The following is a 15,168-nucleotide window of genomic DNA, read 5'->3' as shown; positions in this document are numbered from 1 at the left end:
GGAGATCATGTATCCGAGAATTGCCTTGAATAAACGTGTTCAGTTGGAACGGGTGTGATCGATCAAGGCGACCAGCGACTGACAGTGTACATACTTCTCGACTGTATTGAAACTACACTCCGCCGACGCGCTGAATGCGCAGCACTAGAACGCGACCAGCTCGATGCCGCCGCGCGCAACGCATGTCAGCTGCTTGCGTGGAGGAATGCGAAAGCATGTTTTTTTGAAGAAAGGAATGGTCGCAGTAGCTCTCAAATCTCGACAGACACCTCAACTGCGCATTAGAGCATGCAATTGAAGGCGTGTCGTCGGTCCTAACCCCTGTCGCAAGATACAGAGCCTCCAACTTCGCATCGCGACATCTCCGTGGGCACCTCAACCGCACCTTAAGGGAAAAAGTCTCACAAAGCATGCTATTGAGGCGTATATGCCACTGGTCCGAACCCCTGTCGAAGTCAGCCTCTAACTTGAATAAAACATGCAAGCTAAGGAGAATGCTGCGACACCACACAGAACGCTATATCGATTGCTCAAAATTTTGAATGTTTTCGGGAACACTCCCACCACTTTGAGGGAGTGGGGTATCTGTTGCAGCCAGCGTCGTTACTTTGGTGGATGCCGTGGTTGCGACGTGCGTCTGTTCTTTCACTCTTCTATCAGCACGTGGCAGCGGTTGTGGCTCAGCTCGAGCCAGTAAGCAGGCCCGTGCAATTTCCTTTTCATCCTTCCTTCAGTCGCAGCAGCTGCAACCACCACCTCTGTTGCTCCAAGACCTACTGAAACCAGCGTCATCGCTTGGGCGAGCGCGGTTTTGCGCCGCGCGTATATATCATTCTTCCTCTCAGCTGTGTGCACGTGGCAGTGGTTGTGAATCAGCTCGCACTCTAAATTTTTCGTTGTCCTGCCGCGTCATCTAGTACGCCGGCAGCCCGGGTAAAATCCCCACCTAGACCACATTTTTTTTTTATTCAATTTTCTTTTCATCCTGTCTCATGATGTCATATGTGACCGATGGCGTCACAGCTAGGGTTCAACATCCGGAGACACATTTTGCGGTCATCTCCGGCGTCAATACATAGCCTTCTAATGCTTTCCCATTAATAAGCAAGCATGCGGTGCTTAAAAGGCAGAGGCCGCATCTGGATATTGTATTTTCCTACGTACTCCACACATGTCCTGCGCATTCTCCACTTTTTGTGTGTGTTCGGAATACTAGTTTTGTACTCTCTATCAGTTTCTCGCTCACGTACCTGTTGTGTCCATCCGCTATAAAAGGGGAAACACCAGTGAAGAAAGTCACTTGAAAAACATCAGTCTTCCGATCGAAACATCGACGTGTTTCCTTTAACAGCATATGATTCGCTATATACTCTTTTAAACAGTCAAGTACTTCATGCTCTTGCAATGCACACACACACACACACGCACGCGCGCGCACACACACACACACACACACATTCCTTTCATGAATTGTGTATTGAGTGACGACAACTTGCATTCTGCTATATAGGTTTTACTAGTTGTATCTTATGATTTACTTAAATATTTCATTTCGAAATATTTCTTTATTTATTTCTTACTACCTCAAAGGCCCTTCAAAGGGGTATCACATGACGTAGTGGGTTACAGAGCATAACACTGCTTCACTTGATGACTTGAATAGTGATGGGTCAGTATGGTTTGGTTTGGTTTGGTTCATGGGTGTTTAACGTCCCAAAACAACTAAGGCTATGAGGGATGCCGTAGTGAAGGACTCCGTAAATTTCGACCACCTGGGGTTCTTTAACGTGCACTGACATTGCACAGTACACGGGCCTCTAGAATTTGGGACCACGACGAGGCCGGGAAAGTCATTCGTCTTTCACAGTGCATACATGAAATGAAGACAGATGTGCAGGCAGGCGGAGAATAAGAGGTCTTTTCATGGTTCATGCAGCTGGAGGTGCAGTAGGCAGGGAGGATAACAGACTCGTGTGGAACATGATAATAGAATTTGTGATGTAGACAGCCCTGCGATTTGACATCGGTTAGTTAAATTTCTGATATGAGCCTTGCATTTTAGTTTGGCGACACTTTCATGATACGAATAATCAGAGATGAACCCAGTGGCGCGGTTTTGTACTGCTTCTAGTGTATTCGAAACATTATTTTGATTAGGGTCCCAAATAGCACATGCATACTCTAGTTTCGACGATACAAAGGTTACATAGGCTCATGATTTCAACAACGGTGGTTGAAAGCTTATAGGGTACCATTTGTAGGAAATGTTCACTCTTGATTTCTTTGTGCCAAGCATGTGGAGGTCATTGACCTACTTTCTCACTGTCACTGATTCTGATGTCGCTCGGAACATAGCAAAATTATTTCATGCCCATGTGTTGTGTATGATGTCTCCTAATAGTGGTGTAACTGCATGTCTATGGTGAAGTGAGGAGAGTATCCTCAGAGAATCAGTGGAAATGATGCTGCTATTGATGTTATCATTCATTATTTTTTCTAAAGCTACAGAGACACCATAACTGTGTGGAGACGAATCGTGGGCACCAGTCATCGTCAGGTCTCCACAAATATATTCGGCTGGACGCGCTCAGCCAGGCTGGGATGGAACAGCGCTGTGCCGGCCTTGCAGTTAAGCAGCCATGAAAATCCAGTCTGCGCGTGCTTGGCAGGCGTACTGGGACAGTCGTCGTCTTCGGCTGCCGGACCACGATGGCACGCTACAACTGCAGTGACGACGGATGCACAGAGATAGCCGTACTGTTTTTTCCCAACTGTTTTGTACTGTGGCACTAGCAACGTAACGTGCCAATTTTAAACCATCAGCATAAAATGCTGGGTATTCCTTGTATTTTGCGTTTCCTAAATATTCTGTAACAGGTTAACCTTTATAGGAGGCTATGGCCAGGTACTACACCAGGCTGGCCAAATTCTGCCTAGTGAGGGAGTGCATTCTCGGTTCTAGCCACCGAGATCAATGCCTGGTTATGCAATTCCATCAATACACAGAGTTTATTTATTTATTTTTTAAACCCGGCGGAGGATTGCGCGACAGCAGGATTTGAACCTCGCTCCTCTTGCATGTGAGACCGACGCTCTATTTCTACACCATTGCTGCTCGTTCTTCCTAGTAGAAATCAATAGGAAGAAATAGGCCTGGCCAGGGCATGTAATTCAAAAGGCAAGTTAACCGATGGTCCTTAATGAACCATCGGTTAATGGTCCTTAATGGACAACACGTATCGCTGGCTTGATAGTGGGAAGCGTCTTCCTCCCTTCTTTACTTCCACTGTTCTTTTACGATCGTTCTTCAGGCACAAGCTGACAGCAGCACATAACTCTTGGGCTGTAACACTGACCTAAGCTCAGAGCATAGGCTGCATTCATATGCCTATTTCTCAACATTCTGCTTTTCCCATTCACTGTTGCATACAGTGATGCACCACAACCACTTTTTTTTTCAAGTGGGGCCTTTGTCATCAAAAAGGTCGCAGCTTTAGCCATGCGTAAGGGGGATGTGCGTAGACTGACAAACCGGGGCCCAGTGGTTCCTGGAGCCCAAGTGGAGGCAGGCTGGCACTTTCACTGTCCATTTACTCCAGCCAGTTTGAACTGTCCAGTAGGGGCTGTTATGTTGCTGTTCATTGTACTTTGCACTCAGAAGAGAGGGTAAAAGAATAAATTAAGCGCGTCGGAAGGGACGCTCTTAGCCTGGAGCTTGTACGGCCATAGGTCTGCGAAGAAAACGGCAGTGTTTAGACCCACTCTGCTGCAATGGCGGCTTCAGAGTGGCTTCATGGACACATGGTGACTGGTAAAATTACTGACAAACATTTTCTCTTCAATTCTGTGACCCAAACTACATCCACAGCACAACAAAAGTCTCTCTCGCTCACCCCAAATACACCCTGTGCTTTTCTAGACAGATCGAGCCACCTCATCCCAAAAATCTTCCTAATCTCATCTGCTGACTCCACTCATTACCATCCAATACTATGTTTGGCTTCTTTCGCAGTATGACCCGTTTGCAGTGAGACAAAACCTTGGAGAAGCTTCTGAAAAAACACTACCTGTGTTTGCAATATTCCTTAGTGCTGTCATCTATAAGTTAGTGCTGTCAGTTACTGCTGCTACTAGTGCTCTCATCTGTAACTGATAGCTATTCTTTCCTGGATGCAAGGCACAGTGATGTCTAGGATGCTCGAAGTATAACACTAAAAAAAAAACAGCTTTTTGAAGAACTGGATTACTTTTGAATCTTAATACACAATATGTCAAGCAAGTGAGTTTTACAAACAGCCAGAATAAATTAACATTTTGAAATAGAAACTGCTACAAAATACTACTTCAGTTCAGTTCAGTTCAGTTTATTACCTTAAAAGTCCCCCGTAGGGGCATTACATAAGGGGTGGGTTTTTATACAAACAATAAGGATCATGGTAAACAGTTATTGAAAAAATGGTCAGATACAAGTTGCAAAAACGAAGATGGGCAGGTAGTAGTGCACTCATGTGCACTAAGGAATTTCACACAATAGACCGAAATTACAAGCTTTACAATACACTACAACATTACAGTGTTTTTTGTAGGCACTACTCACAGTATTTGTTTCAGCAGCCACGACCCTTGCAGCGTGTTATAATAAACACCTTATGTAAATCCAGAAGGCTTTTTCGAGTAACACAAAAACAACACAGAAGCTAGCACAATGTGAAATGGTCACAAACAGCTGATATTCTGACAACCAAAAAATATTAAAAATGGTGAGGAATAACGATCCACAATATTATGCCATTAATATCCGGCAGAGACAGTGCTCTCAGTAATGGTAAAGCAGCCTCATTTTGAGGATGGACACCGACTAGTCTTCACTCGTTCCTGCCACTAACACTGCTGGAATGAATACACAAAGATTTAATAAGAACAAGTTTTCCTCGGTGTTCATATGAACATTTATAGGTTGAGTGATATAAATGATTGAATTTATATTGATTGTCACAAAAATTAGCTCATTCGGGTTAAAGGCTTAAAAAAATTTCTTCACTGAGGCAGGCTGACAACTGCCAGCAGCGAAAAACATTGGATATCAAGTTTTTGAAAGGTACTCTCAAACAAGAAGTGATGCCATACAGGTATGACAGTGATTTTATTTCCACTCATGCAAGTTTACGAGCACAGCAGGCTCACTCTCCGTCTTTAGGAAATACTTAGCGCAAATGTCTAGTCTAAAGGAACAGCAAATGTTGTTTTCTGAAAGCTCCCTCAAAGTGAACAAAAGTTAGAAATGTATTTAATGATGCAGGTTAGCTACCAACACCTTTCATAGGGTACACAGCTAGATTATCGTTAGCTTGCATACAAAAAGATAGATAGCAAAACATATCGACTAAGGGCCTCACGGACCACTGCTATGTTTGGTGAATAGCCTCCTTGTGGCGGTTCAAATTTTGCTTCTTACTGAATGTCTTTTGACATAAGTCACATTGGAAGGGCTTTTCGCCCTTATGAGATCTAATATGCCCTGCAAGATTTGACTGTGTCGCAAAAGTCATGGGGCACAGCTGGCACTGAAATGGCTTTTCACCCGTGTGGGTACGGATGTGTCCCACCAGGTGACTCCTCCTTGCAAAGCTTCTACCACAGTGGTCACAACGGTAAGGACGTTCACCTGTATGAGTGCGCTGGTGTGCCTCCAGATGGGTCTTTTGTGCAAAGCTGCTAGTACAGCTGTCACAACGGTAAGGCCGCTCGCCTGTGTGAGTGCGCTGGTGTCTCTCCAGATGGTGCTTTTGTGCAAAGCTATTTCCACAGTCATTACAATAGTATAGGCCGTCGCCTGTATGGACTCGGAGATGCTGAACTAGATGGTATCTTCTTCTGAATAACTTGCTGCAGTGGGTGCATTTGTGAACCTTATTTCCTGTGGGATTACCCCGGTGGTTAGCCATGCCAGAAGGAGTAGATTCCATGCAGTGGCTCACAGGGTGCCTTTCACTGGTTGATTCTTGCAGATGAGGTGTGCCATGGTCACTCTGTGTCACAACTGAACCTGTGTTGCACAGGCACAATACTTCAAATAAAATGCATGAACCAACAATCCACAGACACTCTCTAATAGGAGGAAAAGGCTAAAGGCTAAAAGCCATACAAGGCCTTGGTCTCCTGTACAATTTCTTGCAGCAATGAATAGAACTCACATCGGTTATAGTTCAGTGAGTATAGTTCACATATCAGAGAAAACAACTTTCCAGAATATCGAAGGCACATATCACCATCCTTCACCACAGTTCAGTAAACTAAAGCTTCCGTATCCTACAAACGGGTCTTTGAAAAACAGCCTTCAGGAAAGCATATATGAAGAAGCGCAGATTCTAACCTGGTGAGTTCTGCCATGAAAGTACACCATGTTTGTGGTCCCCGGAGCTCAAACCTGCATGTGAAACCCAGATTGTATCCATTAGGACAAAAGATTAAGAGTGCAAATGCTCACAGGGTGTTATCTGCATGAGGCGGTGAATATAGAATACACACTCACAAAACAGGTTTTGCAGGTTGTGTATATTCAGTAAGCCGAGCCTGAAAAGAAGTGAGTTCTAAAGTAAAATTTCCTGACTTTTAATTCTGCATGCAGATGATTAATACACTTACGATGAGAAAAACTGCCAACTGTCTATAGATTTATAGACCTATTTGAACCGAGCCAACGGCCATTATTGCACTGACGAACTTGCACAATTTCTGGTTTCATGAGGAGGACAGTTCAAGTCTGCCAACACAGGCTTAAGATCTAACGAGTCTCAGTAATGCTTAATGACACAAAACATTGGTCTGGTTTCGTTTATTGGGGTTTAATGTCCAAAAGCAATTCAGGCTATGAGGGACGCCGTAGTGGAGGGCTCCGGAAATTTCGACCACCTGGGGTTCTTTGACGTGCACTGACATCGCACAGTACACGGGCCTCTAGAATTTCGCCTTCATCGAAATACAGATGCCGCGGCCAGGATCGAACCCGTGTCTTTCGTGTCAGCAGCCGAGCGCCGTAACCATTGAGCCACTGAGGCGGGGGACACACAAAACATTGATACAGCCATTATTTTTCTATTAAACTTTTATAGCCATTGCACTGTGCACAGGAAAAAGGATTCAAAGCATGACTACTGGTAAAAAGCAATAGTTCCATTAACCAAGTGAGTAGAACAACATCTGAAACTGCACACTACTGTGTCTTGCGTGCAGTTAGAGCATACCATATTTACTCGTTTATAACCCACACCACCAATTTTGGGACAAGAAACCAGAAGGAAAAAAAGAGAAAAAACTATCAAGATCGAGTTTCTCAATGCGCTGCTCTCAAAAAGGTTTCAAGGGACACTGAAGCACTTTTTTTGAAAATCAGGCTGGCAGCAGCGTCCTATAGTTTTTCATGCTGTATACAGGAACATCGCATGCAAATAAGGCAAAAACAAAAACAATTTGTCTTTTTTAGCAGAAATATTCAGCCTATGCCGCGGGGCACACCATGCGGTCCGCCGCCGCCCGTGATTGGTCAAAGAGGCTGTGACGACACATTGAGGACCGGAGAAGCTACCGATATGGATTCGGCGCTGCATTGAGTGCAGATCTTAGCTTTCCATGGTGTTGTGAAAGTGAATATGGCGACTATTTTCTTCAAAGACCTTCAAAGAAAAAGATACAACAGTTTGTTCATTACATATGTTACCCAAAACCAAAAAAAATGCAGTAAAAATTTCTACGCCTAGCACAAGCATATGCCAGCATGAAAGACGCGTATGCAGTCCATGCGTAAAAGGGGCCAGCACAACCTCGGCTCATATTCTCGGAAAGGAAGGGGTGCGAACAATACTCAAGCCAATTACCACCACTGGACGCCTCCAGGCTCGTTTGAAAGAGCGTCACCCAAAAGAAAAGGCCCAGGGCGTTCTGTACAAAAAATCCTGTTTTCAGTGCCCAACATTCTAGGTTGAGCCAACAACAACGTATTTCAAAGAAACGATGAAGCAGCACAAAGCTGATGTCAAAATGAGAGAAGTGCAGTGGCCTAGCACTGCGAGGCATGTGACCACAGGATAGTGACGCAATCAATGTGCACTGGAAACCAAGCCAAATACGCGCACAAGGCTGCTGCTTCAGTCGTGGCGCGTTCAGCAGATGCCGGGAAATATTAATCACCCCTTCGGAAATGTATGCCCTTCCTAGATCTGCAGTTTAGGTTCAGTGACCTGGTGGTTAACTATATGTGTGCTTAAAAGCCAGGCTAGCTGCTACTCGCCCGCTGCCACAACTTGATGAAGAAACCGAGCAAGGTTGCAAAACATCGTGTTTTCATGCAAGAACATGGTTGGCGTTCACTTCTCTCTTAAATTTGCATCCGAAATCAGACAGACCTCTGTCGAACACTATCATTTTAATCGCTTAGCAATGATTAAACGAGATGCCGCATATCAGTTGCATCGATGCTTGCATGCTTGGATGCGTAGAACCGAGCCTAAAGTCACTAACCGAGCCTTCTCAGAACGCCTCCAGTAGTCTGGCCGCACCTAAGCTGAGGAGGGTGACGCATGCTTGAGCCTCTATAAAGGTTCGGCAGGGGCTTAGTGAGCATGTTTCTGCTTTCAGAAGAGGCACTTCATGACAAGGATCACACGCATCTCATAAGCGAGAAAATCGAAGGAACTCAGTAATGGTTCAACCTTGCTTTTGTGACAGAGAATCTCTAGAGATCAGATCAAGGACAAGCTCCGCATGCAGCCACTTTGAGGAAAGTGCTTCGAGCAGAGTACGCTTGCTTTGGTCGGCTTGAATTCTCCCTCGTCACAGCAGCGAGCTCCTGCGCTGCAAGGTTAAAATCTTGTGGGAAACAGCGGGAGGCAACTTAGACGCGGGGGTAGCTGTTCGTGGACACGAACACAGAGAAGTGCCTTATGTTGAACCCGATGCTCAAGGTCGGCTGACACGCTTTGTACGTTGCAACGCCCGCAATACAAAGAACAACACACGCAGCACTAGAAACAACACTCTCTGAAAGCTCGCTCGGGTGCGTCACAGTATACCCGACTCCTCAACATGACGTCACGTTGGCCGACATGGACGAGGTTTCCCTCTCTGCTAGCGCGGGACGTGGGAGATTTCAGCATCGCGCTTTCAATTGGCGACTGCACCACTGTTTTAGCTATAATCGAAAAAGTAACTTCACAGACATGATCAGGAATGACAATACTCCAAAACCCTCGAAGGTTAGCTAATTCGAAAACTGCCTCAGTATCACTTTAAGGTGACCAGCTTTTCTAACACCACGGATGACACGGAAGAAGTCCATCCCTGGGAACATGGCGATGAGGTGAGCTCATCGGAACCAACGAGAGTAACAGCTGATGATGACAGTGATGAAATTTCATGATGCAAAGGCAGGTTTGGTCAGAGACCACCGTGGCACAAAGCACTTTCGTCAACACTAGGGGAAGTCTGATACCCATTTCCAGGCATTCCATTCAGCAGAAGCCAGGGGGAAAGCTTGCATAATGTACCACAGGTGGGTACCCAGTGGCACAGGGAATCCAACCCAGCACATCGTACATGCGAGATGCACGCTCCAATGACTAGGCCACCGTTGCAGGCAGAGTGAACGTAGTGAGAAACAGCGAGTAAAGGTGCAACGTGTGATCAGTTGTTGCAATATTTTGAGCAGAAATTATAGCAGCACTACACTTGTTTTACGGACATTTTGTCATGCAAGGGAACCAGTCGGGCAACACTAAAAAAGAACACTGGGGGGTCAGTAAATCCGGTAAAACTGGTCCGGCTTTGAACAACAGTGTACAGCATCACTAGAGCACGCAGCTTAAAAAGAAAGCATAGGCCAATTTTTTTAGATGGCTTCGCATTAGAATAAAACACTTTTCACCTTAAAGACAAATAGAAGCCTGTACTACCATCATGAAATGAAATCCATACTCTATGAATTCCAGGTGTGCAGATACACATTCAATATTGTTAGAAAACTAAAATAAACATTTTCACAGTGCACTCCATACAGCCAATAGTAACCTACTTTTAAAAAGGGTCAAAACGAAATGGAAGATGTCAGAATGCAGACTAAATGAACACAGCAATGGATATAGTTTGGACAGAGTCACTAGTGCTATGTGCATGACGAAATGAGGTCAGTCACTAGTGACCAACGATAAGGAAACAAAGTGTACTCTTCAGTATTCTCCACTTTTTGTGTGCGTTAGGATCCCCTATGGCCTAACATATCTTTATTCTACATAGTTTTGTACTCTCTATCAGTTTCTCGCTCACGTACCTGTTGTGTCCAATTCCTATAAAAGGGGAAACACCAGCGAAGATAAATCACTTGTGAAACATCGGTCTTCGATCGAAACGTCAAGTCAAGTATGTTTCCTTTAATGAAGTATATGCTTCGCTATATACTCTTTTGAGCAGTCAAGTACTTTGCTCTTGCAACCTATATATATATATTTATTCCTTTCATGAATTGTTTATCGAGTGACGACAACTTGCATTCTGCTAAATAAGTTTTACTAGTTGTATCTTATGATTTACTTAAATATTTCATTTCGAAATATTTTTTATTTATTTCTTACTACCTCAAAGGCCCTTCAAAGGGGTGTCACATGACGTAGTGGGTTACAGAGCATAACACTGCTTCACTTGATGACTTGAATAGTGATGGGTCAGTATGGTTTGGTTTGGTTTGGTTCATGGGTGTTTAACGTCCCAAAACAACTAAGGCTATGAGGGATGCCGTAGTGAGGGACTCCGTAAATTTCGACCACCTGGGGTTCTTTAACGTGCACTGACATTGCACAGTACACGGGCCTCTAGAATTTGGGACCACGACGAGGCCGGGAAAGTCATTCGTCTTTCACAGTGCATACATGAAATGAAGACAGATGTGCAGGCAGGCGGAGAATAAGAGGTCTTTTCATGGTTCATGCAGCTCGAGGTGCAGTAGGCAGGGAGGATAACAGACTCGTGTGGAACATGATAATAGAATTTCTGATGTAGACAGCCTTGCGATTTGACATCGGTTAGTTAAATTTCCGAGATGAACCTTGCATTTTAGTTTGGCGATGCTTTCATGATACGGATAAGCAGACACGAACCCAGCAGCGCAGTTTTGTATTGCTTCTAGTGTATTCGAAACATTATTTTGATTAGGGTTCCAAATAGCACATGCATACTCTAGTTTGGGCCACACAAAGATTACATAGGCTCATGATTTCAATGACGGTGGTTGAAAGCTTACAGGGTACCATTTGTAGGAAATGTTCACTCTTGATTTCTTTGTGCCAAGCATGTGCAGGTCATTGACCTACTTTCTCACTGCCACTGATTCTGAAGTCGCTCGGAACACAGCAAACTTTTTTCGTGCCCATGTGTTGTGTATGATGTGTCCTAATAGTGGTGTAACTGCATGTCTATGGTGAAGCGAGGGAAGTACGCTCAGAGAATCAGTGGAAATGATGCTGTTCTCGATGTTATCCTTCATTATTTTTTCTATAGCCACAGAGACAGCATAACACTGCAGTGAGGACGGATGCACACAGAGATAGCCGTACTGTTTTTTCCCCAATTGTTTTGTACTGTGGAGCTAGCAACGTAACGTGTCAATTTTAAACTATCAGCATAAAATGCTGGGTATTCCTTGTATTTTTCTTTTCGTAAATTTTCTTGTAATAGGTTAACCTTTATAGGAGGCTGTGGCCTGGTACTACACCAGTGGTTTGAGCGCCCGTCTCGGCTGCGGGAGGTGGTTGGTTTGAAACCCACCGCCGGACACCCACCGGTAAAAATGGGTATAAGCGTCCCCCGGCCTGGCGCTCGGCTTCCTTTAGGGGTGTACGCTTGGGAGAAGCTCCGTAAACCCCACTGTGCCCCTTGCGGGCCAAACCCAGTTTCGAACAACTTTGCAGCCTGCTAAAGGTGGTAAGTACTCCTCGGCCAACACGGTTCGAACGCGAGCAAGGCCCCAACGCTAGCACTGGGCGCACGCACGCCCTAGCGCAACGGCCTTGCACTCTACGTGAGGAGAAAGAAAAGCCCCTCCGCAGGGAAAACCTCCCTCAGCGCCACGGTGTTGTACACACACACACCGTCCTGCAGTTCTACCCACAGAACGCCCAACTCTCGCACTGTTCCGCTGGCTCACCGCAGCAGCATCAGCAGCAGCCTAGTGGTTTGAGCGCCCGTCTCGGCTGCGGGAGGTGGTTGGTTCGAAACCCACCGCCGGACACCCACCGGTAAAATGGGTACAAGCGTCCCCCAGCCTGGCGCTTGGCTTCCTTTAGGGGTGTACGCTTGGGAGAAGCTCCGTAAACCCCGCTGTGCCCCTTGCGGGCCAAACCCAGTTTCGAACGCCCTCGCAGTGTGCTATTAAGCCAGACAAACGCAACGACTTTTCCCTCATACTCGAGGACAAAGCAGCCCTTGCGCAGGGAAGAACTCCCTCAGCGCTTGCACACAGCCCCGCATGCAGTTCTCTCCAGAGAACGCAGGCCTCTCACCTTGACACACAGCACTATCACGCCATCAATATAAAAAGGGCCACAAATTAGGCTTATGCCGCCCGAGGCGGACTTATGGTTGCTTGGCGGGGGAACTTATCACTCATCCGCCAAGGCAACTGTTTGGTCTAAGACCCTTTTCCCAAGCATTTCACCCTAGAAGAGCCGAGCACCAGGCCAGGGGAAATCTTGTACCCATTAAAGAAACCGGTGGGTACCCGGCGGCACTGGGGATCGAACCCAGCACCTCCCGAATGCGAGGCGGATGCTCTACCACAAGGCCACACTTTTTTTCTCGCGAGTCAGACAGCCGGAAAAACCGGCATGTCTAGTCAGCTGTGATACTATGAATTTTCTCTTCGGAACGAAGGATCGCTTACAGTGTTTGTCTTGAGACACGCTGGTTAGAGCGTACGAGTTTTGAGTCAGAACTTCTCACTTTGCAGTGAAACACGAACCACCTTTGCAGGCTGAGTGCTCGAAACTAGGTTGCCCCCGAAGGGGCGCAGCGGGGTTTGCGGAACCTCTTCCAAGCGCACACCCCTGAAGAAGCCGGGCGCCGGGCCGGGGGTGGCTTGTACCCATTTTTACCGGTGGGTGTCCGGCGGTGGGTTTCGAACCAACCACCTCCCGCAGCCGAAGCGGACGCCCAAACCACTAGGCCATGACTCCATCAGCAGCAGCAGGGTGGCCAAATTCTGTCTAGTGAGGGAGTGCATTCTGGATTCTAGCCACCGAGATCAATGCCTGGTTATGCAATTCCATCAGTACACAGAGTGTATTTATTTATTTTTTAAACCCAGCCGACAATTACGCGACAGCAGGATTCGACCCTCGGTCCTCTTGCATGCCAGACTGACGCTCTATTTCTACTGCATTGCTGCTCGTTCTTCCTAGTCGAGATCAAGAGTAAGAAATAGGCCTGGCCAGGGCATGTAATTCAAAAGGCATGTTAACCGATGGTCCTTAATGGACCGTCGGTTATCTTGCCTTCGGACTGGAGTCGGATTGCATTGGATTTGCATCGGACTGGACTCCAACGGAAGGGAAGCACAGCAGGGGGCGGCAGAAAGTTACGTGGGCAGATGAGGTTAAGAATTTTTGTGGGGATAGCGTGGCCGCAGCTGGCAAAGGAACAGGGTTGATTGGAGAGACATGGTAAAGGCCTTTGTCCGGAAGTGGTGGTAGTCAGGCTGATGATGATGATGTAATATTTTTAATTTTATGGTCAAACGCTGTTTATTTTCTGAAAATATGTTAATGTAAAGTATGTACAAGACAGCATTATGGTCTGCGCTCTTTGCGAAGCATTTTAAAATGCCAGTAGTAGCCTGGATTTTCTGTAGTTTATGAAAATCTGGTGCCACACGTACACACAATTCCCACAAAGGCTGTCCAAGCAGCCAGAAGTATAGGCTGCGCCCCACTACCAGTCGGAGAAGCAACCGCAAGCTTGGCTCGGTAGACGGACAAGTTGCGCGGTTGCTCGAAGATGCCGTTTCATTTTGTTGCTAAAATGAAGAGGGGATGTGGGGTCTTAGGAAAAAACTTCATTAATGAAGTCACAATTATGAGGTCTTCAGAAAAATGTATTTTTGCGCGCCGAGTGGCAACTTAAAAACATTGTAAATCAACTTCTACAATAGGCAGGATAATAACTTTACCCTTTTTGCAAAGCTTGATGTCAAGATAATCCAACAGCATGCATTCTAGAAAGTTCTCTACAGAAAAATTCCTTCAAAGCTCTCGGCAGAAAAGTTACATAAAGTGTACAAGGAGTTGTCGTCTACAAAAAATTAAATTACATGTTTCGAATCAGTACACAAAAAACATCTTCCACGAAGATTCCATAATCATGACATCATTAGCATATATTTTTTTTAAGACCACTTCCCCCCAAAACCAAAGGAAGAGCCATCACTCCTGTTGAGCCATCACATCACCTGCCGGTGCATACTCATGAGTATGCACTCCCTCTGATGCATTCAACTCATTGTGGTTTCGAAGCACAAATTTTTTCTGCTGCGACATCCAGTCTTTCTCAGATCTTTTGAAGATGAACTGGGAGGTTCCCATACCTCTCCTATCAGTCTTTTCTCTATTTGATGGCACTAAAATTTTGAAAGCAACATTCGCAGGATGGATGATCCTCCTGACACAACACGTATCGCTGGCTTGATAGTGCGAAGCGTCTTGGGTTGCCTCTTTTCTTCCACTGTTCTTTTATGACCGTTCTTCAGGCACAAGCTGACAGCAGCACATAACTATGGGGCTGAAACACTGGCCTAAGCTCAGAGCATAGTCTGCATTCGTACCCCTATTTCTCAACATTCTGCTTTTCCCATTCACTCTTGCATACGGAGATGCACCACAGACACTTTTTTTTTTGAAGTGGGGCCTTTGTCATCAGGAGGGTCGCAGCTTTAGCCATGCGTAAGGGGGATGTGCGTAGACTGACAAACCAGTGCCCAGTGGTTCCTGGAGCCCAAGTGGAGGAAGACAGGCCCTTTCATTGTCCCTTTACTCCAGCCAGTTTGAACTGTCCAGTAGGGACTGTTATGAGGCTCTTCTCTGTACTTTGCGTTCGGAAGAGAAGGTAAAAGAATAAATAAAGCGCACTGGA

At 45.8% G+C, this 15,168-nt stretch overlaps 2 protein-coding genes across 14 annotated transcripts in view; one reads left to right on the top strand and one right to left on the bottom strand.

Annotated features, from left to right (window-relative positions):
* The window catches only part of LOC149329352 (uncharacterized), a 245,431-nt gene that overhangs the window by 57,528 nt on the left and 172,735 nt on the right, over nucleotides 1-15,168 (top strand). The window lies entirely within an intron of this gene.
* Nucleotides 4,349-15,168, bottom strand: part of LOC149329356 (uncharacterized) — a 29,507-nt gene continuing 18,687 nt past the window's right edge. Inside the window, exons 4-5 of one of the 3 annotated variants that reach the window (XM_089561915.1) lie at nucleotides 6,374-6,427; nucleotides 4,349-6,046 (exon numbers count right to left, since the gene is read on the bottom strand). In XM_089561915.1, coding sequence (XP_089418041.1) covers nucleotides 5,406-6,046; nucleotides 6,374-6,427 — 695 coding nt within the window. In that variant the 3' untranslated portion in view covers nucleotides 4,349-5,405. Of the gene's footprint in view, nucleotides 6,047-6,373; nucleotides 6,574-15,168 lie in introns of those variants that run through there. The other 2 variants (XM_089561916.1, XM_089561917.1) reach the window with 2 other exon arrangements.

This window comes from Amblyomma mixtum, chromosome 9 (genome assembly GCF_055824585.1).
Source record: "Amblyomma mixtum isolate Tamu chromosome 9, ASM5582458v1, whole genome shotgun sequence".
NCBI classification, from domain to species: Eukaryota; Metazoa; Arthropoda; class Arachnida; order Ixodida; family Ixodidae; genus Amblyomma; species Amblyomma mixtum.
This window is presented reverse-complemented; position numbering and strand designations above follow the sequence as displayed.